Source organism: Cherax quadricarinatus, chromosome 6 (genome assembly GCF_038502225.1).
Source record: "Cherax quadricarinatus isolate ZL_2023a chromosome 6, ASM3850222v1, whole genome shotgun sequence".
Lineage (NCBI taxonomy): Eukaryota > Metazoa > Arthropoda > Malacostraca > Decapoda > Parastacidae > Cherax > Cherax quadricarinatus.
The window spans coordinates 21,063,795-21,088,195 of record NC_091297.1 but is presented as its reverse complement, the minus strand read 5'-3'; the positions used below and the strand labels follow the sequence as shown (position 1 = coordinate 21,088,195).

The 24,401-nt window shown below is 42.0% G+C and overlaps 1 protein-coding gene across 6 annotated transcripts in view; it reads left to right on the top strand.

Annotated features, from left to right (window-relative positions):
- Ero1L (endoplasmic reticulum oxidoreductin-1-like protein) overlaps positions 1 to 19,023 on the top strand; it is a 302,659-nt gene extending 283,636 nt beyond the window's left edge. For all 6 annotated transcript variants that reach the window (XM_070080927.1, XM_070080934.1, XM_070080939.1 and 3 more), the window contains 2 exons: positions 11,003 to 11,151; positions 16,942 to 19,023. In XM_070080927.1, coding sequence (XP_069937028.1) covers positions 11,003 to 11,151; positions 16,942 to 16,996 — 204 coding nt within the window. In that variant the 3' untranslated portion in view covers positions 16,997 to 19,023. The remainder of the gene's footprint in view (positions 1 to 11,002; positions 11,152 to 16,941) is intronic.
- Positions 19,024 to 24,401: the final 5,378 nt, after the last annotated feature.

Here is a 24,401-nt window from a genome sequence, read left to right as displayed (position 1 = left end):
CTTATTTATCTATCAAAATTCATCTAATATGACATAATAAACAATATTAATAGCATAGAAACATGACATATACTCTAGAATGAATAAAATGTCATTTAGTATGTCACAAGTGTTGTTGTGTTGTTATTATTGGGTGTATAAGGGCCTCTGAAAGCATAAGCCTTACATAGTGGTGGTGAAGGTGGCAGCAGAAGCGGCAGTGTTGTCAATGACCCTATATACCTCCAATAACATTAGAAGAGTTAGTTTCATGCTGTCCTTTCTCAGTCAATTAATCTCTTAACTTACTTGCTATGCTGTTACTGCTACACTTCATCACTGGCTGGTGCTATTGCCTTTATCAGCTCATGCTGCTTTTGTATCATACATAACGTAGAATCACTAAAGAAGACACATTCTCCCCTCTCTTCTTCCTCCACTTTGGTACTTTGCTACGAGTTCTTTCTTGAACTCCAATAAACTTATGCTTAACACTGACAAAACCTACTATATTATGTTTGGTAGCAGAGCAGGAGATGCACAAATTAACATTAAGATCGACAACACTCTAATTACCAGACATAATGAGGGCAAATTCCTAGGCCTATACCTTGACAACAACCTGAATTTCAGCACCCATATCCAACACATAACCAAAAAAGTATCCAAAACAGTTGGAATCCTCTCCAAAATACGATACTACGTGCCGCAAAATGCCCTTTTCACACTATACCACTCACTTATTTATCCATACCTCACCTATGTTGTTTGTGCTTGGGGATCAACTGCAGCAACACACCTAAAGCTAATAATAACCCAACAAAAAGCTGCAATAAGAATAATCACTAAATCCCATCCCTGGCAACACACCCCCCCACTCTTCATAGATCTAAACTTACTCCCTGTTCAGTACATCCACACTTACTACTGTGCAATCTACATCTACAGGACCTTAAACTCCAATATCAACCTTGACCTAAAACGCTTTCTTGAAAGTTGTGACAGAACCCACAGGCATAACACCAGACACAAACATCTCTACGACATTCCCCGTGTCCGACTAAACCTTTACAAAAATTCAATGTATGTCAAAGGCCCTAAAATCTGGAACACCCTACCTGAGAACTCTAGAACTGCAGACACATTCATCACCTTCAAAACTACCATTAGAAAACATCTTATCTCCCTGATACACCCCATCAACTAACTACATGAATACCACCTGGTGGTTCACACTTACACTCACTCACCCATTTGACCATAAACAGAAATATTAATCTCAATCTTAAAATAATGAATCCTGTGATACTCCAATACTGAAACTATGTACCGTGCCAAAACAAAAGCATTCACATTGCTAAACTCACAAACTAGTACATGTATTTAGTCACTTAGCCATAATACCAACTTACCTCATAATTTGTAATATTTTAAAATAAAGAATTAAACTAAGTCTGCCCGAAATGCCTAGCAATGCTAGGTGTTCTAGTGGTACACTCTGTAATCATTATTTAACTACATGTAAACCACACAATAACCAAATTCTGTAAATTCAACCTCTTCAAGGGGGGCTCCTTGGCATGGTGAAGAGGCTCTTGGTCTGAGGAATTAGACCTGTCGGTCTCCTTCCTCAGACCGAACCTAATTACCCCCCAATCCCCCGTTCCCTATCCCATCCTCCCCTTTTCCTTCCCTCCTCCTCCTCCCCACCCCTCCTTTTTGGCCTTTGGTTTTTTTTTTTTTTTTTTTTTTCCACACAGGCACGCTAGTTCCTAGGTAGGGGAAAGGGTACCGGGGTCCATCCCATTCCGTTGAGGTTCTTGGCGGTGGCGTAGTTTGCCGTGGAATCTGGATTGCCTGGGGATGTCCCAATCCCTCTCCGGTCTCCCGGAGGGTGGCTTTGGGTGTCTCTCGGGCGGCGGGTGTATCTCTGGAAGCCACCTTTCGGATTCTGGGGGTGGTGTCCGAAGGAGGTATGCTTTGTGGCGGATTTCCGGCCGCCCTCTCTTTTGTCCACCGAGGTAGCTTGGCAGATGTGAGGTTGCTATCCCGGATTGTTAGTTTACTGGCATGATGGGTAGGGTATGGAACGGGTTCCATGCTGCATCTGCGCTACTTGCGGTGCTGAGGTCCTCTTGGGCGCGGAGGGAGATTTCTGGCCCATTCATTCCTCCTAGGAACTATCCCTCCTCGGTCCCCCCTTTTTTTATTCTTTTTTTTTATTTTTATTTTCTTTTCTTTGTTTTTTTTTTTTTCTTAAAAACAAAAAGAAAGAAGTAACCTAACCATGGCAGCCCTAGTCCATGAACCTGCTACCCCCGGGCCCCTTCTTGATACCGCACCCCGTTCTGACCCCGCCTCGTCTTTGGACCACTCTTCAGACACTCATGCCTCTGTACCTCTTGCCGGTGCTGTTTCCTCACCCGCTTCAGGTACTGAGGCCTCGACTGACTCCTTCGATTTATCTGACCTTCGCTCTCCTCTGACTATGCTTCCGGCCTCTCCCTCTATGTTGCGGCAATTTTCGAATCGCCGACCCATTCCACGTCGGACCAACTCTGGTCCCACGCCTAAACGCCAACGACAATTACCTGCTGATGATACTTCTCCACCTTCTCGTTCTTCTCAGAAACGATCGACATGTCCTTCACTACCTTTCCACGCTCAGTTTCAGACTGAACAATGGACTAAATTCTTCAGTTTACGACCGACTTCCTCTACTGCCTATCTTTCTGACCACAGTATTGGCAAGGCACCCCTACGCCATGTTGGTAAAGATATTTCTTTTCATGCTCTTCAGAGCGGTACGCGCATCATCACCGTACAGAATGCTACCCAGGCTCGTGAGCTCTCTCGTCTTTCCCATATCGATACTGTTCCTGTCACTATTGAAAAACATCATTCCCTCAATTCTTGTAGTGGTACCATCATTCTGCCCCATACCATAGTTCAACAAAATTTCCAGACATGTGGCACTGACATTCTTGAACAGCTGGAACTCCAAGATCTCCCAATCCTCAAGGTAGACACTTACGTTCTTCCTGCCCGCTCGTTTAACTTTTGACAGCCGTGAACTCCCATCCTCAGTTTATATAGCAGGACATCGGTTACAAGTTCGAAAGGTGATCCCTACACCGCAACAGTGTAGAAATTGCTGGCGATTTGGCCATCCAGCGAAATATTGCAGATCTATCGCCAAATGCCCAGTCTGTGGTGCCGATGACCATTCTAATACATCTTGCAATCGATCTCCCTCTTGCCTTAATTGTCATGAGGCTCACCCTTCGTACTCTCGCTGTTGTCAAGTCTACTTAAACGAGCGGGAAATCCGTTACCTCAAAGAGACAGAAGGTCTCCCTTATGCCATGGCAGTTTCTCATCTCCGCCTCCAAGGGAGACTCCCTCGTGTTTCTTATTCCCGTGTTTCAAAACGTCCCCCCACTTCTGGTATCCCATCTTCTACACCCACCTCTGTGGTTACCTCTCCCATAGTCACTCCTGTATCTAATTCTTTTGCTGTCCTCGGCTCAGACGTCCCTACTTCAATGCCTCAGTCTGATCTCGCTTCTTCGTGTTCTCTCTCACAAGCCTCAGTAGCGATGAGATCTCGTATGACACCTCCTCCCAATCGTCCCTCTACTTCTCAAAAGTCAAAAAAAAGGTCCGTTAACACCTCCTACCCATCTTCCACCTCCTCATTTTACCTTCCCTGTCTCTGTACCTGGTTCTTCCCCTCTCACTGGCTCTGTTACGAGTGTAGAGGTTCACCCTCCTCCTCATACTGTACCTTCCTCCCCTGTTCCCTCCCAAGTTTCTTCCTCTTCTGCCACCTCCCAGGTTTCTGCCTCTTCTGTCCCCTTCCACACTTCTCCAGTTCCCTCCACCCTTTCGCCCCCCCCCCCCCCTACCTTGGTACAGTCCAATACAGTTCCAATCTTTACTCATCCTCCCTCTACCATTTCCAATATTGTCTCCCATACGACGTCTCTGAATTCCGAAACACTTGAAGCAATCTCTGAATATATTGCAGAGACCAAACCATCAATGGACACTGATCCACCCTCCGCTCTTTCTCTCTCCTCTGCTCCATCTGTGCAACTCCTTTCTTCACAGCGCACCGTTCCTTCGCTGCTTGAACGTTTTCCACTGCCTCCGCATGTGGACTTTTCTAACCCCTCTAGTCCGTAGGAACCCTTACCTGCGGATTTCAAGTATCTTTATTATTGCCAATCATGGCCTATTTACAGTGGAATATATGCGGCCTCAGGGGTAATCGGGGTGAGCTTCAGATGTTACTCTCCCAGTTTTCCCCTGTTGGTGTTTGCTTACAGGAACCAAAATTACACTCTGCTGTTATCTCTCCCATCTCAGGCTATAATTTATTGTATTCTTCAGATCCTTTTCCTGATGGGACCTTTAATGAAAGTGCCCTTCTTCTACGCACTGATATTCCATACCATCAGCTATTTGTTCGTACTTCGCTGCATTACACAGCAGCCCGTATCCATTTGCATAGGTGGTATACGCTCTGTTCTTTATATCTCTCTCCTTCTCGGGCATTATCTATTCTGGATATTGCCTTTCTTGTTTCGTCATTACCGCCACCGATTCTGTTACTTGGTGATTTTAATGCCCACCATTTCCTCTGGGAGGGGTCTCACTGTGATTCCCGTGGAATTCAGTTAGAGGCTTTTCTTGCCACCCACCCCCTCCATGTTTTAAATACAGGTACTCACACCCATTTTGATCCTCGGACTCATACTCTCTCTTGCATCGATCTCTGTCTGCTCTTCCTCCGCCGCATTAGACTTCACTTGGTCTGTTCTCCTGGACTTACATGACAGCAATTGTTTCCCAATCATTCTTACTTCCCCTTCATATTCACCACCTCTTCGCATCCCACGCTGGCAATTTGATCAGGCAAATTGGAACCTTTACTCACACCTAACGTTTTTAGAGAGGTTCCTTCTTCATCCTCCATCGATGAGCTTTTACACCTCTTCTCGTCCTCCGTTTTAACCACAGCTTCTCACTCTATACCCCAAACTTCGGGCAGGCATTCTCAGAAATGCATGCCTTGGTGGTCTCCTGCTTGTGCTCGTGCAGTATGTTTGAAACTCGCTGCATGGGGCAGGTACCGGTACAATAGAACCACAGAGAGACTTCTTGATTTTAATCAGAAGCGTGCGATCGCTCGCCGTGTCATCCGTGATGCTAAACGCACTTGCTGGCAAGATTATGTCTCCACCATCACCTCTGCTTCCTCTATGAGTGCAGTCTGGAAAAAAGTACGAAAACTGAGTGGTAAATATTCTCCTGTTCTGTGGGTTGCCGGTGTTGATATAGCAAACCCACTAGATGTTGCCAATGAAATTGGCAATTATCTGGTCCGTATTTCTCAGGGACTCCATCTATGCCCCTCATGGACTTTTCTTCTCTCAGAGAAGAACAGTATAATGTGCCTTTTACACTTCAAAAACTGGAGGCAACACACTCAGCTTGCCAATCATCGGCAGCTGGGCCCGACGACATTCATATTCGTATGCTACAACATTTACATCAGTCAGCCCTTGCAGTCCTATTATGCCTTTACAATCTTATTTGGTCACAAGGAGTTCTTTCACAGCTGTGGAAATCCGCCATTGTTCTTCCTTTCCGCAAACCAGGCACTACGGGACATGAAACCTCCCACTATCGTCCCATTGCTCTTACCAGTGCAATTTGCAAAGTGATTGAACGCCTAGTAAATAGACGTTTAGTGTGGTATTTAGAGACACACAACAGTTTCTCCACTCATCAATATGGCTTTCGTAAGGGACGTTCTACCATAGACCCCTTACTACGCTTGGATACGTATGTTCGTAATGCCTTTGCGAATAACCACTCAGTTATTGCCATATTTTTTGACCTTGAGAAGGCATATGACACAACTTGGAGGTATAATATTTTAGCCCAAGCCCACTCCTTAGGCCTTCGAGGCAATCTACCATCCTTCCTTAAGAACTTTTTAACTGACAGGCATTTCCGTGTTCGGGTTAATAATGTGCTCTCCCCAGACTTTATCCAAGCTGAAGGTGTCCCCCAGGGATGTGTTCTGAGCACAAAACTTTTTCTCCTTGCTATTAATGATTTGGCCTCTGGTCTTCCATCAAATATTTGGTCATCACTCTATGTTGATGACTTCGCTATTGCCTGTGCAGGCGCTGACCGTCACCTCATTACAGTTTCTCTCCAGCATGCAGTCGACCGTGTTTCCAATTGGGCCACCACACGTGGGTTTAAATTTTCCAGCACTAAAACCCACCAAATTACTTTCACTAGACGCTCTGTCATCTCCGATCATCCTTTGTACCTCTATGGCTCCCGTATCCCTGAACGTGATACAGTCAAGTTTCTGGGCCTCCTCTTTGATCCTAGGTTATCCTGGAAACCTCACATTACCTCTCTGAAGGCAACTTGTCACAGCCGGCTGAACCTTCTTAAAACCCTTGCTCATCTTTCATGGGGAGCTGATCGTCGAACCCTCCTTCGCCTACATTCCACCCTTATTTTATCGAAACTTGATTATGGTGACCAGATCTATTCAGCGGCATCTCCTGCTACTCTCTCTAGCCTTAACCCCATTCATCACCAAGGATTACGTTTATGCCTTGGTGCTTTTCGCTCTTCCCCTGTCGAGAGCCTCTATGCAGAAGCGAACGTTCCATCCTTATCCGATCGCCGTGATGCCCATTGCCTTCGCTACTATGTACGCTCTCATGATCTCCGCAATCCTTCCATTTATAGAATGGTCACTGATATTAGTAGACATTCTTTATTTGTTCGCCGCCCGTTTACTCCGTCCCTTCTCTCTTCGCCTTCATTCGCTCTTGTCTTCTCTTCAATTACCACCTTTCTATGTACATGTAGCATCTCACTTTTCCCTACCCCCCTGGGAAGTTCCAGCTGTTCGAGTCTGTTCTTTCTCTCTCCCTTGCTCGAAAGCCCAACTGTCTATGGTCGCTTCCCGCTCTCTTTTTCTTGACCACTTTCACTCTCATTCTCATGCCATTGCTGTGTACACAGATGGCTCTAAGTCTTCTGACGGCGTAGGATTCGCAGCAGTGTTTCCGGACAGCGTCGTACAAGGGCATTTACTATCTTCAGCTAGTATTTTTACTGCTGAATTGTATGCCATCCTTACAGCACTTATCCGTATTGCATCTATGCCTGTGTCATCATTTGTGGTTGTCTCAGACTCCCTTAGTGCTTTACAGGCTATACAGAAATTTGATACACCTCACCCCTTAGTCCTCCGTATCCAACTTTGGCTACGCCGCATCTTTACCAAGCATAAAGATACAGTGGACCCCCGGTTAACGAACTTTTTTCATTCCAGTAGTATGTTCAGGTGCCAGTACTGACCGAATTTTTTCCCATAAGGAATATTGTGAAGTAGATTAGTTCATTTCAGACCCCCAAACATACACGTACAAACGCACTTACATAAATACACTTACATAATTGGTCGCATTTGGAGGTGATCGTTATGCGGGGGTCCACTGTATTGTTTTTTGTTGGGTCCCTGGTCATGTTGACGTACAGGGCAATGAACAGGCAGACACTGCTGCGCGGTCAGCAGTACATGACCTACCAGTTTCATATAGAGGTATTCCATTTACGGACTATTTTGCTGCAATATCTTCCCACCTTCACACCTGTTGGCAACAGCGTTGGTCTACTATGCTCGGCAACAAACTTCAATCTATTAAACCGAGTATAGGTTACTGGCCGTCTTCTTATCACCAGTGTCGAGGTTGGGAGACTACTCTCTCCCGTTTTCGCATTGGCCATACTCGTCTTACTAATGGATATCTCATGGAGAGGCGCCCTGCTCCTCTCTGTGAGAATTGCCAAGCTCCATTATCAGTCAGCCACATTCTGTTGGACTGCCCACTTTATCAACGAGCACGCAGAATTTACCTCTGTCGTCGTCTTCGCTCCGCTGCTCTCTCTTTACCTTCCCTTCTCGCTGATGGACCCACCTTTCATCCAGACTCTCTAATTGACTTTTTGACAACTGACTGACTTCACAAATTCTGATACCTTCAGCCCTTTCTACTTCAATCTCTTGCTACCCTCTACCCCCGTACTATCCCCTGCCCCGCTGTTTTCTGTAACCTACTGATCATCCCTCCTCCCTTCTGCCATCCAATACCCTCGCTTCCTTCCCTACCCTGCAGCGCTGTATAGCCCTTGTGGCTTAGCGCTTCTTTTTGATTATAATAATAATAATGTAAATTCAACATTGTAATCCTTATAGAGAATAAACTTTGAATTTGAATTTGAATTTACCAAAGGCTTGGCACTAGGAGGTTTCTTTGAGCCCATGGACGCTTATTTAGCAGTTGCAAGCACTAAAACGAATGGAATATTAAGAAATGTATTTCATGAACGTGTGGGATCGTGCTCACTCGCTGATAAACAATGGCACATTGACCGTGAATGGTGTGTGGGGCTGCTCATATGCATCTGGGATGAACAACCACAGTGGACCCTCGGCTAACGAACACATCGCATAACGTTAAATCCACCCAACGAAGTGTTTGAGCGTAAAATTTTTGGCCTGGCTAACGATAAAAAAAACTTTCCCAGCGTGATTCGTCCCGAACCTGCCCGTCCAGCTTGAGCTCCTCAGCTGCCCTGCTGTCATTGTTTACAAGCCAGGGTGGCCGGTTTCATGCATACATTCGATACATTTTGTATTATTCCATTGTTTATAGTGATTGTAACTGCTAAATAAGCCACCATGGGTCCAAAGAAAGCTTCTAGTGCCAACCCTGTGGTAAAAAAGGGTGAGAAATACTATCGAAATACTATCGTACCACAGTCAGCTGCTGCTGCACCACTGTCAGCTGTACTACTCGAAGATGTGGAGAGACTGTTGTTGGTGTGGCTTAATGAGAAACAGTTACCGAGAAACAACCCCAGAGGGTTAGCCTCCCAGGATAACCCAAGAAAGTCAGTGAGTCATTGAGGACTGTCTAACTTATTTCCATTGGGGTCCTTAACCTTGTCCCCCAGGATGCGACCCACACCAGTCGACTAACACCCAGGTGAACAGGAAAAAATGCCTGGAGCTAGTGCTCATATTGGTGAATTTAAGGCCAGCAAAGGCTGGTTTGAGAGATTTAACCCTTTCAGGGTCCGTGCCGTAGATCTACAGCTTTACGTTGAGGGTCCAAACCGTAGATCTACGCCATGAGCTCAGCTCACTCTGAAAGGCTGTGACTGGTAAATTTGGGCCTAGATATGAGAGATATCTATGTGGTATATGTGCACCACATAAAACTAATCGTGCAGCACACAGTGCATAATGAGAGAAAAAGAACTGAGACTGTAATTTTTTTATTAAAACAGCAGCTTTGCAGTGTATTTTTGTATGCTTTTTATAGTTGTATTTGCGATTTCTTGGTCTCAATTGATAGAATTAAGATATGTGACAGAAATAGAGATGATTTTCATTGGTTTTAGTACTGAAAATGGCTTGAAACTGAGCTCAAATTAGCAGAAATGTTTAATTTTTGCCGACATTCAGGAGTAAACAAGTGACCTCACATGTCTAATACATGCCAGCTGGTGATTCTAATATACATTCACAAATGTGCTGATATTATTTATACAATTATTACAATATTGCATTACAGTAAATCTTCTATTCTTTGGTTTGAATAAAAATTCATTATGTGAATTAAAAATCAAAATGGAGTTCACTTGTAAAGCCTGAAAATGTAACTAATGAACAGAGGAAATGTTAGTTTAGTGCCAGGAATGCCTGCATTGTTTATTCTGGATCCTATTTTGAAATTGGAATATTTTGAACTTTCCACTAAATTGGCCAAATTACCAATTTCCAGTCACTGTTTTGTAGTTGAAACAGTTGAGTTCGTGATTTCTTGTGCTCAATCGATAGAATAGAAGTAATACTAGTGAAATAGTTAAGAATTTGGCTGACTGGAATAATGTAATTGGCCTAAAATGGGAGTCAAATTCGGCAAAATCGCCGATGCGTAAATATCGCTGACACATCAAAATTTGCGAGAGCATAATTTCGTCAATTTTCTATCAAATTTTGTACTTTTTATTTTATTACCTTCAGAAAAAGATTCTCTACCATTTCATTAGATAAAATAGCAAAATTATTTTTTTAAAACTCTTGGACACTTGTGCGCACTTTGGAATTTGGCGTCTGGACCCTGAAAGAGTTAAGAATCGTAGTGGCATACACAGTGTGATAAGGCATGGCGAAGCTGAAAAATTCCAACCCCAGCAAGTGTTCAATTGTGACGAAACAGGCCTGTTCTGGAAGTAAATGCCAAACAGGACCTACATTACTCAGGAAATGCTAGTTGTAATGCTAGTGAGGATTGCAAAGTGAAGCCTTTACTCATGTATCACTCTGAAAATCCCAGAGTGTTAAAAAAAAAACAGTGTCTCATCACTCATCAGTACTCTTCAGTAAAGGTAAGTCTCATTTTAACATTTATTTATATAGTTATTGTGCATGTCTCATTATTTTCTTTGTAGGGAAATGTATATTTCATGAAAAAAAAATTATTTTTTAATACTTTTGGCTGTCTGGAACAGATTAATTGGATTTCCATTATTTCTTATGGGGAAAATTAATTTGGCTAACGATAATTTCATCTAACAATGAGCTCTCAGGAGTGGATTAATATTGTTAGCCGAGGGTCCACTATTTGTGAGTCAAACGACGATTCGCGAGTCAATATTTTGATGAAAAAACGTTAAGATTTGCGAAAATTACGATTTCCGATGCTTGCGAAAAACGAGGGTCCACTGTACTAGGATTAGTCTGCCCGAAAGCCCTTGCACGTTAGTGGCTTTCCTTGTACTTATTAAACCAAAATTTTAATTACACATTGTAACTTTACAAGGAAATAAAATCTTCATCTTATCTAACTACTTACCCCTGCTTTGTAGGTAGTTACAAGTTTTTCACCAGTTGACATAACTGTTGCAGGTTACTGGTTTGGGAACGGCTCTGAAGATCCTATTCTCGGGTAACTTTGATCAGCCTTTGGACCAGCAATTAAATTTGTCAGCAGTGAAACAAACCAAGTTTCAACTGTCACGAGGAGAAATTGTTTCTCTTTTCAATGCGTTTGGAAGGTTAGTAAATTTATTTTGTTTATTTTACAAAATTTATTTTACCATTTTCTGGTTTCATCTGTTACTAAATGGATGAATTTGTGTGTGTGTATGCAGTGCTTGTGACTGATTGGCTGATATCAAGAAACTGAACAGTACGGTATGTTTGCCCAGATGTTGGCAACTATTTTGGTTGGCTGCCCACTTCTCATTCGTTTATTTTAAGGGAATGGGATAAATGGTGGATTATTAACCCCTTTCAGGGTGGGTCCCATAGTACCATGGCTTTGAAGCGCGGGTCAGACCCGTCATTCTATACCATGAGATCAGCTCACTTAGATAAGCTGAGTGCTAAATTTGGGCCTAGATATGAGAGAATGGGTCATTGTGGCAAGTGTGCACTATATGAAAAGAAATATCTGGCAGCAAGCATTGCATAATGGGTAAAAAAAAAAGATGGGGAGGGACCATGTTTTTGGATTAAAACAATAACTTTGTGGTGTATTTCCATGTGGTTTGTATTGTTGTATTCTCAGTTTCTTGGTCTCATTTGATAGACTGGAAGATATATTACAGAAATGGAGATGATTTTGATTGGTTTCAGGACTGAAAGTAGTGGAAATGTTCAATTTTTGCTGATATTCCAGAGTACACAAATTGAGTCACTCATCCAGTACGCGTCCAACTGGTCAGTCTAATGCATGTCCACAGATGCGTTCTACATTATACAATTATTACAATAATGCAGTAATCTGCATAACAGTAAATTTTCTATTTTTTTGTGTGAATAAAAATTCAAAATAGAAATCAAGCGTAATGTAGAAGAGGCCTGAGGATATGACTAATGAACAGAGGAAATGTTTAAGTGCCAGGAATGTCTGCATTGTTTATTCTGGACCCTATTTTGAAATTGGCAATTTTTTAATTTTGTGTGAAATTGGCCAAATTACCAGTGTTATCACTTTATTGGGTAGCTGAAATAGGCAAAGGGGTGGTTTCTTGTCCTCAGTCGATACAATAGAAGGAATACTAGCAAGATAACTATAAATTTGGTCAACTGGAACAGTGGAATTGGCTGAAAACAGGGCTCAAAGAGGGCAAAATCACTGATGTGTAAATATCGTGGAGATGGCTAACTTTGCGAGAGCGTAATTTCATAAGCTTTCCAAATTTCATACTTTTGGTTTCATTACCTTCTGAAAAAGATTATCAATTCATAAGGAAAAATAATTTTTATTTTTAAATTCTTCAACCCTGAGAGCAAGCTTCAGATCAGGGGTTCCAGCCCTGAAAGGGTTAAAAACTGGGAGAGTGAGTCTCTAAATCTGATCCACTGTTGGTTTAGCTAAATTTATGCTGACTACCGTAATGGTTCAGTCTAGCTGTATGCACAGAAATAATGTAAATGTAAGGTGAGATGCCATTCCAGCTGAGAAAGGTAGCCAAATGGTACTGGAAGTTATATTCGTCAACGTTAGAGGAAATTTTAGTGCACCTGCAAACAGGAGAATATTAACTGTGTGTAAAATTGGTGTAAGAGTTTATTACTGTATTGGTCTTATACGTGTTAAGCAGGCAAGTCACTATGTCAGGTTCATTAAACCTGGATACAGAACTACTAAAGAGGAAATAGATGGATTACAGAAATGTCCTCGTCAGTGAGGAGCATCAGCCCCCCAGTTTGTTTTATGGGTTACAGAATTATGTGGATAATTATTATGGGGAGCACTAAACCTGAAGGGATTATACAGTGCCTGTAGGGGGTGGGGATGAAAGGCATTCAGGCTTAATTCAGGGAAGTGAAGCACAGATCCAATTCCCTAGATCAGGAGCCCCTCATTAGCATCAAGGAACCTCCCTTGAGGGGAGAATTATGTGGAGATTTGTTGTGAAGGCTTACTCAGCCCTGTAAGATCTTATGTTAGTGTTGCCAATGCTGGCTCCTCCTTAGGAAAAGAAATTATAGAAAAAATAACAATAACATACAAATATAAACACTTTATTGTAAGAATTGAAAATGTAAAACACACACACATGGGTTTTTATCCTATTTGAAAGAAAAACGAAATAGAAAAAAATTATAATTGAATTCAATGCTAATTTGTACAGGTAGATCATGTCAATGTTGTTGACACAGCGCTTTATAGAAACTGTAGCCGTTGCTGATGCTGTGGGGGGGGGGGGGGTCACAGCTGGTGAGTGACAACCCAGCGACTATTCAGTCACAGTATGTCTAGCCTTGAATGATCCATCAAGATGATAGGAACGCAGGTCTTTCACCACTGCAGAGATGAGGTTTAGCTGCCTGGGTGTAGCTACAATATGGTATGTAAATCGTGGGTGACGTCTCTTAACCTGGTTAGGTTCCTCTCCTTCAAACTGTAATATGTCTCTGTAGTTGCCAGATGATCCTAGCTGACAGTCCAAGCTAGAAAGAGAGAGAGAAGTTAACCACTGCTCAATAAATCACTCTCCATGGTAAGTGTAAGGCATTTAAAAGAATGGTGAGGATTTAAAGACAAGATTTTTTAAACATGAAAGTCAAGGCAGGATGAGCTAAGTCTCAAGATTAGATAAAAGTGAAGCTTTTAACTAATATATCAAACAAAACAGGAGCCGAGGCATTTTACTTACAGATGTGTTGGCAGCTGCAAGTCAAGTGATTATCCACTTGGTCGGAGTCCCCACACGTCATCTTTCAGTGTGGAGAAGGGGAGGGATAGAGGGAGCTAAACACTGACCCTACCTTAACAAGCAGACTGGCAATCAAACTATCGTCACCATATATTCGCTCGCTACTCCTATCTGTTGAACTTTTCCCTCACAGTTGTAAACATGGGATGTACTAGAATCTAAAATATTTTATACAAGTTTATTACCTTTGACTAAGACATTCATAAAGCTATTTAAGATTTGAGCAGAATGGAAAACTGCATATATGAATCATGCTCTGCATTTCTGCCTCTTGAGTTTAAAAAAAGGGGGGGGAGGAGTAATTTTAGTATATAAAGGAAATTACTGGATAGTGTACTACGGAAACAGCTAGGCCACAGGATGTAGCATTGCCACCTGTCTTTGTTGCCTGCATCAAAAGACATTTTTGTTTTTAAAGTAATATGTCTCTTTAGAATTCATCTTGGATAAGGAGTAAATTAAATTAGTTATACTTTATTTAGTGTTTTTTCTTTCTTTAACACACAGAGGTGAGATGACACAAAAAGAAAGATGAAAGTTTTTCTTTTTAAATTTAGTAATTTATACAGAAGAAGGGGTCACTAGCCCTTTGTTTCCAGCATTTGAGTCTCCTCTTACGACACATACAGCTTGCAGAAGAAGAATTCTTTTCCGCTTCCCCATGGAGAACTTAGTGTATTATAAGTGGTATAAATATTCAAACATGTTTCATGTGGCCCATAACTTTCAATCCTTTGTTTTGAAATAAATTGTCTTTAATCCACAACTTTGTATAGTACTTAGAATCTGTTTTCTAAACCCAGAGGCTTTCTAAAAAGTGTTGATTGTAAATTGTACTTTGTAAAATTAAAGGGGGCGATGGGCTTGGACTTCCAGCAAGCATGCGTGAGCGTGTTAGGAGTGAACGGAGATGTCAGGTCCTAAAAACCATTCGAGCTGTGAAGGGATTCAGGGAAACCGGTTAGCCGGACTTGAGTCCTGGAAATGGGAAGTACAATGCCTGCACTCTGCGCTTTAAAGGAGGGGTTTGGGATATTGGCAGTTTGGAGGGACATCTAAACTGTTGTATCTGAGTGCCATTGCAAAGACAGTGATTATGTATGAGTGATGGCAAAAGTGTTGAATGATAATGAAAGTGTTTTCTTTCTTTTTGGGTTTTTCTTTTCGGGTCACCCTGCCTCGGTGGGAAATGGCTGACGTGTTAAAAAACAAAAAAAAAATTATTCATCGTATTAGTGGTTTGTCAAAAATAAAATTAATTTTGCCAAGGAAAACACAGTAGTCCCCTCCCATATCTGCAGGGGATACGTGTATATATATATGTCCTTTTTCATTTACGTACATACCTTTGATAAAGTTTAATTGATAAATTATGGAGAATAAGTCTAGAATTAGCACTTTTTTTTTTTTTTTTTTTTTTTACAGATGGGAAGCACTTCATGGCTTCCTTTAGGCCTTGAAGAACTGCCATCATCACTACTTTTGTGCTCTGTGACCATTATTAATCCTTAACCCTTTGAGGGTCGCCAGGCCCTCTCAGAGACTTGCTCTCAGGGTCGCCAAAATTTAAAAAAAAAAAATTAATGAAAAGATAGAGAATCTTTTCCCGATCATAATGACACCAAAAGTATGAAATTTGATGGGAAACTTACGGAATTATGCTCTCGCGAAGTTAGCGGTCTCGATGATGTTTACGCATCGGCAATTTTGCCCACTTTGAGCTATTTTCGGCCAATTCGTGTACTAGTTGACAAAAATCATAACTATTTCGCTAAAACTCAGTTTTTTCTATCGAATGAGTACAAGAAACCACCCATTTACCGATTTCAACTATCCAATGAAGTGGTCAGAATTTAGCAATTTTGCCAATTTCACACAAATTTCAAAAGATGCCGCAGCGCTGTATAGCCCTTGTGGCTTAGCGCTTCTTTTTGATTATAATAATAATAATAATCAAAAGATGCCAGTTTCCAAATAGGGTCCAGAATAAACAAGAAAGACATTCCTGGCACTAAAATAACATTTCCTCTGTTTATTAGTCACATCCCCATGCCCCTCTTGCATTTCTTTTGCTTTCCACTTTGAATTTTTATTCACAAAAAATAGAAGATTTACTGTTATGCAGACTACTGTATTAGTGTAGAAATGGTATAAATAATACCAGCGTGGCAGATTTGTTTACTTTTGAACTTTGGCAAAAATCGAACATTTCTGCAACTTAGAGCTCAATTTCAAGGTACTTTTCATTGTGAAACCAATCAAAATCATCTCAATTTCTGTAATATGTCTTCCATTCTATAAAATAAGACCAGGAACACTAGAATACAACCATAAATACCATACGTAAATACAGTGCAAAGTCGCTGTTTTAAACCAAAAACACGGTCGGCTTTTTTCTCATTATGCACTGTGCTGCAGGATTTTTTTTTTTTATACTGTGCACACTGACCACATAGATCCATTCTTTCATATGTAGGCCTACCAGCTTTCTCTTGCTAGCTTTGAGGGCGCTAGAATTTATGCGTACTAGTATGTCAAAAGCCCTGGCGCGTAAGCCGTACTGGTACTGCCGAAACCCCGAAAGGGTTAAACTGTCCAAACGTAGATCTACATTTTTTTTTTTTTATATTTGAAAGCATGTAAAATAAAATGTAGATCTACGTTCGGAGCGCTAGCAGTGCAAACAGATCTACGTTTGGACAGTTGAAGGGTTAAGCAAAATTAAGGGTTATTTTTAGGCCACAATAAACCATGGATAACTGAAACTGCGGATACCAAATTTGCAGATACTGGGGGCTCTGCTGTGGTTGCCAGATATATTATTTCAAGCATCCATGGTGAAATGGGAATTACATTTACAGTATAGCGCTTCAGTGCTAAACTGTGGTGGATTATGTATTTGCAGTATGGTTGAGAGCCAACAAGTGGTAAAAAAAAAAAAAACATAGCATAAGACCTTTTACTATTACAATGTTTCATCAGCTGATAAAGCCACTTGTAGGCAAACTGGCATAAAAATAAAAGGTCTGCAGCTATACATTTTTTACTGCTGTTGTGTATTATTTGGCGAGTACAGTATTTAGCAACCTTTTCTAAAATTTACATTTTTTCTTACAGGTTGTCTCGCAGCATCATGGAATTGGACAATTTTCGCCAGGAAATCCTAAGATAATACTGTAATGTCAATAATCTTTCACTGAAAATTTTCTGTGATATTTGTTATATTAATGTTTGTACTATGTTACAAAAATAGTGTTAATATAGTTTTCCAAATACTGTGTGCAGTACTGTACGTGAAATTGTACATTGTTGCTCTCTCTGTTTAAATAAGGAGTGGGTCTGCTACTGCAACTTAAGAGCTAGAGAATGAAGACCTTTTACGATGTTGAATGTTACACGTATTAATTTAAATACAGTAAATCTTCTAATTAACATATTAATAGGGGATAAATGTTATTGCCAATTGTTCGTACATTTCATATCATAAAATATACTTTTCATGATTGTAACATTATTGGACAAGGTTCAGAATCGGCAGACTTGCTCTGTTAATTCAGAAGACTGCCGGACACTAAAAATATCGTAATTTGTAAGACGGTACATTGCTGTACAAAAGTTGTAAATAAAACATTGAAAGTACAATGGTACTGTCATGTACAGTAGAGGACAGTACAGTATACTAGTTTTACAGTAATTTTGTGGTGGAAAGATGAGGTGCCATGTTCGATAGTGGTGACTCGGAATAACTTTTTTTTCTAAGTCGTAGCATTATTATTATAATCAAAAAGAAGCGCTGAGCCACAAGGGCTATACAGCACTAAGTCAGAGCAGTTAATTAAATTGTAGACGACTGAGAAAGAGGGCCAACATCTACAATAAACTTAAGAGTATTGTCTATAATTTTGTACTTGCTTTTATGGATATCAGACACTATTTCTTAAGACCATATTCCTGACATGCCAGTGCCACTAAGACAAGACTCGATCTTCCTTATTAGTTCAACTCTGCTTAACATCGATATTCACAGGTTTCCTCTTGACACCACTGTCTTCTATAGCAATTGTTAATTGCACTTTAATATGTTAGTATTTACACATGGCACTGAATCCAGGGGAAATAATAGGACACTGAATGACGTGTATCTGTGAGCAAGTACAGGCAATTAACTGATGCAGGAAGTCTATAGCTCTGTGAACAAGGGAAACAGACAGGTCCTATATGAGGAGACACTGGCCAATTTTGGAATTATCAGATTTGATCTGTTGATAATATCTAGAAGTCTTTTTGAATCAACACTATCAATACAGACAAAATCCAGAATCTGTGGGCTTTTTTCCACTTCGTCTTATGAGTCCAACATTTGTCTGGCTATTTTTTTTTTTTTTTTTTTTTTTTTTTTTATGGTTTTCTATATCCATTAAATTGGGATATGTTAATTAGAGGTTTTACTGTACTTTTAATCGATAATTTATTTTCTGTTTTGTGTGTCACTGTCAAGGTTTCTGGGGTGAAAAATGGTTAATGACATGACATTCAATGCCATCAATAAACTTGGTAGGTATCACCATGGAGCAATTGTTTGGTAACTATATTTATAGTTTTTCCATGGATATAATTTTTTTTTTTTTTGGCCTATTTGTTACTGTGATTTTTTAATTTGTTAAAGAAGAGTGAATTTAGTATTTTACATATTTATGATATTGTAATTTTGTTTTGTTAATGATCTCAGTATTGAGCCTGACAAGTTTGATCCATAGGGTGTTGGTATTGTGTGAAATGTTATTTACAATAACATTTGGTTGAGAAAAAATTGTGGTACAGGGATATGAATATTTAGCCTACCTGGCTAAATTAGGATTTAGGTGGTACAGTACTGTATTCACCAATGCATGAGCACCAAATTGTATTCTACTTTTATCTTGATAAAAAAAAATTGATAGGATTAAGATACACTATTAAAGCACTGCTATGCCTTTGGAATCTAGGGTAAAAATGCATCTGCAGCAGAACTTAACAACCATGCCAAGCTTGTTAGTACAGTATTACCATACAGGAATACGTAATTACGATATGTTGTTGCTAGGAAATTGCACTATAAAGGTGTTTGTTTTTATTTACAGTACAACAGAATACTTATAAACTACTATAGTCACAAATTATTAAATAAAGAAATTGATGTATACATTGCATCTATAAAGATTTCAGTTTTTTAATAGTTCCTAATTAAAGAAATCTGGAAACTACAGCCTCTGGCTGTTATTTCGTGGTTGGATTATTATTATTATTATTATAATCAAAAAGAAGCGCTAAGCCACAAGGACTATACAGCGCTGCAGGGCAGGAAGGAAGTGAGGGCATCAGGTGGCAAAAGGGAGATGGATGAGCAACAGGTTACGGATAACAGCGGGGCAGTGGATGGTGAAAGGGTAAAGGGCAGCAAGAGACTGAACCAGAAAGGGCTGAGGGGAGTGCGAAAAGTATCATCAGAGTTTGTGGAGTAAATCGGTTGTTGTCAAGAAGTCAATGAGAGAGTCAGGATTAAAGGAGGGTCCATCAGCAAGAAGGGAAGGTAAAGAGAGAGTAGTAGAACGAAGACGACGTTGGAGGTAAATTCTGCGTGCTCGTTGATAGAGAGGGCAGTCTAACAGAATGTGGCTAATCGATACTGGAACTTGACACTGCTCACAGAGAGGAACAGGGTGCCTCTCCATGAGATACCCATGAGTAAGACGAGTGTGGCCAATGCGAAGGCGGGAGAGAGTGGTCTCCCAACTTCGGCACTGATGACAAGAAGACGGCCAGTAACCTATGCTCGGTTTAATAGAATGAAGTTTGTTACCGAGCAGAGTTGACCAACGTTGTTGCCAACGGGTGCGAAGGTGGGTAGCTATTGCAGCAAAATAGTCCAGAAATGGAACACCTCGATAGGAAATTGGTAGGTCATATACTGCTGACCGCGCAGCAGTGTCTGCCTGTTCATTGCCCTGTACGTCGACATGACCAGGGACCCAACAAAAAACAATATCTTTATGTTTGGTAGAGATACGGCGTAGCCAAAGTTGGATACGGAGAACTAGGGGATGAGATGTATCAAATTTTCGTATAGCCTGTAGAGCACTAAGGGAGTCTGAGACTACTACAAATGATGACACAGGCATAGATGCAATACGAATAAGTGCTGCAAGAATGGCATACAGTTCAGCAGTAAAAATGCTAGCTGAAGATAGTAAATGCCCTCGTACGATGCTGTCCGGAAACACTGCTGCGAATCCGACGCCGTCTGAAGACTTAGAGCCATCTGTGTACACAGCGGTGGCATGAGAATGGGAGTGGAAGTGATCAAGAAAAAGAGAGCGGGAAGCCACCGTAGGCAGTTGAGCTTTCGAGCAAGGGAGTGAGAAAGAACAGACCCGAACAGCTGGAACTTCCCAGGGGGGTAGGGAAAAGTGAGATGCTACATGAACATATAAAGGTGGTAACTGAAGGGAAGACAAGAGTGAATGTAGGCGAAGAGAAAAGGGACGGAGCAAACAGGGGCGGCGAACGAATAAAGAATGTCTACTAATATCGGTGACCATTCTATAAATGGAAGGATTGTGTAGATCGTGAGAGCGTACATAGTAACGAAGGCAATGGGCATCACGGCGATCAGACAAGGATGGAACATTTGCTTCTGTATAGAGGCTCTCAACAGGGGAAGAGCGAAAAGCACCAAGGCACAAACGTAAGCCTTGGTGATGGATAGAGTTAAGGCTAGAGAGAGTAGCAGGAGAGGCCGCGGAATAAATCTGGTCACCATAATCGAGTTTCGATAAAACGAGGGCTGAATGTAGGCGAAGCAGAGTTCGACGATCAGCTCCCCAGGAAAGATGAGCAAGGGTTTTAAGAAGGTTTAGCCGGCTGTGACAAGTTGCCTTCAGAGAGGTAATGTGAGGTTTCCAGGTTAACCGACGGTCAAAGAGAAGGCCTAGAAACCTGACTGTATCACGTTCGGGGATACGGGAGCCATAGAGATACAAAGGATGATCGGAGATAACAGAGCGTCTAGTGAAAGTAATTTGGTGAGTTTTGGTACTTGAAAATTTAAACCCATGTGTGGTGGCCCAAGTGGAAACACGGTCGACCGCATGCTGGAGAGAAACTGCAATAAGGTGACAGTCAGCGCCTGCACAAGCAATAGCGAAGTCATCAACATAGAGTGATGACCAAATATTGGGTGGAAGAACAGAGGCCAAATCATTTATAGCAAGGAGAAAAAGTGTTGTGCTTAGAACACATCCCTGAGGGACACCTTCAGCTTGGACGAAGTCCGGGGAAAGAACATTATTGACTCGAACACGGAAATGTCTGTCAGTTAAAAAGTTCTTAAGGAAGGATGGTAGATTGCCTCGGAGGCCTAAGGAATGGGCCTGGGCCAAAATATTATACCTCCAAGTTGTGTCATATGCCTTCTCAAGGTCAAAAAATATGGCAATAACTGAGTGATTATTCGCAAAGGCATTACGAACATACGTATCCAAGTGTAGTAAGGGGTCTATGGTAGAACGACCCTTACGAAAGCCATATTGACTAGCGGAGAGACTGTTGTGAGTCTCTAAATACCACATTAAACGTCGATTTACGAGGCGTTCCATCACTTTGCAAACTGCACTTGTAAGAGCGATGGGGCGATAGTGGGAGGCATCATGTCCTGTAGTACCCGGTTTGCGGAAAGGGAGAACAATGGCAGATTTCCACAGCTGGGGAAGAACTCCTTGTGCCCAAATAAGATTGAAGAGGTGTAAGAGGACTACAAGGGCTGACCGATGTAAATGTTGTAACATACGAATATGAATGTCATCAGGCCCAGCTGCCGATGATCGGCAAGCTGAGAGCGTTGCCTCCAGTTCTTGAAGTGTAAAAGGCACATTATACTGTTCTTCTCCGAGAGAAGAAAAGTCCAAGGGTACTAACTCTCTGGCAGACTTTGAGGAAAGAAACGAGGGGCATAGATGGAGCCCTCGGGAAATACGGACCAGATGTGTGCCAAGTTCAATGGCAACGTCGAGAGGGTTTGCTATATCAACACCAGTGACCCGTAGAACAGGAGCCGGGTCAGGAGAGTATTTACCACTCAATTTCCTCACTTTTTTCCAGACTGCACTCATAGAAGAAGCAGAGGTGATGGTGGAAACATAGTCTCACCAACAAGTGCGTTTAGCTTCACGGATGACACGGCGAGCGATCGCACGCTTCTGCTTAAAATCAACAAGTCTCTCAGCGGTTCTATTGTACCGGTACCTGCCCCATGCAGCACGTTTCAAACGTACTGCACGAGCACAAGCAGGAGACCACCAAGGCACGCACTTCTGAGAATGCCTGCCTGAGGTTTGGGGTATAGAATGAGAAGCTGCGGTATAAACTGATGTCGAGAAGATGTGTAGGAGCTCATCAATGGAGGATGAAGAAGGAACCTCACTAAAAGCAGTGAGGTGTGAGTAAAGATCCCAATTTGCCCGATCAAATTGCCAGCGAGGGCTACGGGAAGGTGGTGAATAGGAAGGAGAAGTAAGAATGATCGGAAAATGATCGCTGTCATGTAAGTCTGGTAGAACAGACCAGGTGAAGTCTAGTGCAGTGGAGGAAGAGCAGACTGATAGATCGATGCAAGAGAGAGTATGAGTACGAGGATCAAAATGGGTGGGAGTACCCGTATTTAAAACATGGAGGGGGTGAGAGGCGAGAAAAGCCTCCAACTGAATGCCACGTGAGTCACAATGAGACCCCCCCCAGAGGAAATGGTGGGCATTAAAATCACCAAGTAACAGAAGTGGTGGTGGTAAGGATGAAACAAGAAAGGCAAAGTCTGGGATAGAAAATGCTCGAGAAGGAGAGAGATATAAAGAACATATTGTAAACCACTTATTCAAGTGGATACGGGCTGCAGTGTAATGCAGCGAGGTATGGACAAATAGTTGACAGTACGGAATATCATTGCGTAGAAGAAGGGCACTTTCATTAAAGGTCCCATCTGAGAAAGGATCCGAAGAATACAATAAATTATAGCCTGAGATAGGTTGGAAAACAGCCGAGTGTAATTTTGGTTCTTGTAAGCAAGCACCAACAGGGGAAAACCTGGAAAGCAACATCTGAAGCTCACCCCGATTACCCCTGAGGCCGCGGATATTCCACTGTAAATAGGCCATGATTGGCGATGAAGAAAATATCAGGAATCTGTAGGTAAAGGCACCTACGGACTAGAGGGGTTAGAAAAGTCAACGTGTGGTGGCATTGGAAGATGTTCAAGTAGCGAAGGAACGGAGCGTTGCGAAGAATGGGGTTGTGAAGATGGAGGAGAGGGAAGAGAAGGAACAGGAAGTGAATCAGTGTCCATTGAAGGTTTAGTCTCTGCAATATATTCTGAAATGGCTTCAAGTGTTTCTGAATTCAAAGATGTATGGGAAACCATATTGGAGATAGGAGGAGGAGGGTGAGTAAAGATTGGGACAGTAATGGACTGTACCAAAGTAGAGGGGGAGGGAAAAGTGTAAGGGACTGGAGATGAAGTGTGGGGGGGGACAGAAGAGGTAGAAACCTGGGAGGTGACAGAAGAGGGAGAAACTTGGGAGGGGACGGGGGTGGAAGGCATAGTACGAGGAGGAGGGTGAATCTCCACACTTGTAATAGAGCCAGAGAGAGGGGAAGAACTAGGTACAGAGACTGGAAAGGTAACGTGTGGAGGTGGAAGAAGGGAAGGAAGGGGCAAAGAAGATTTGAGCAATGTGGATTTTTTGGACTTCTGAGTAGAGGGGCGATTGGTATTAGGTGTCGTACGAGGTCTTGTCGATACTGGGGCTTGTGAGGAAGGACGCGAAGATGCGAGAACAGACTGAGTTGTAGTCGGGACGTCAGAGCCAAGGACAGCAAAAGGATTAGATGCCGTAGTGGCTATGGGAGGGGTAACAACAGAGGAGGCTGTAGAAGATGGGACCCCAGAAGTGGGGGGACGTTTGGAAACACGAGAATAAGAAACACGGGGTAGTCTCCCTTGGAGGCGGAGATGAGTAACTGCCATAGCATAAGGGAGACCTTCTGCCTCTTTGAGGCAACGGATTTCACGTTCATTTAAGTAGACCTGGCAACGGCGGGAGTACGAAGGGTGAGCTTCATTACAATTAAGGCAAGATGGAGGTTGACTGCAAGATGTATTAGAATGGTTGTCGGCACCACAGACTGGGCATTCGGCCATAGATCTGCAATATTTCGCTGGGTGACCAAAACGCCAGCAATTTCTACATTGTTGCGGTGTAGGTATCACCTTTCGAACTTGTAACCGATGTCCCGCGACATATACAGAGGACGGGAGTTCTCGGCTGTCAAAAGTTAAACGAGCCACATTGCAAGGGTAACGTCTCCGCCCCCGGGCAGGAAGGACATAAGTGTCTACTTTGAGGATTGGGAGATCCTGGAGTTCCAGCTGTTCAAAAATGTCATTGCCACATGACTGGAAATTCTGTTGGACTATGGTATGGGGCAGAATGACAGTACCACTACAAGAATTGAGAGAAAGATGTTTTTCAATAGTGATAGGAGTAGTA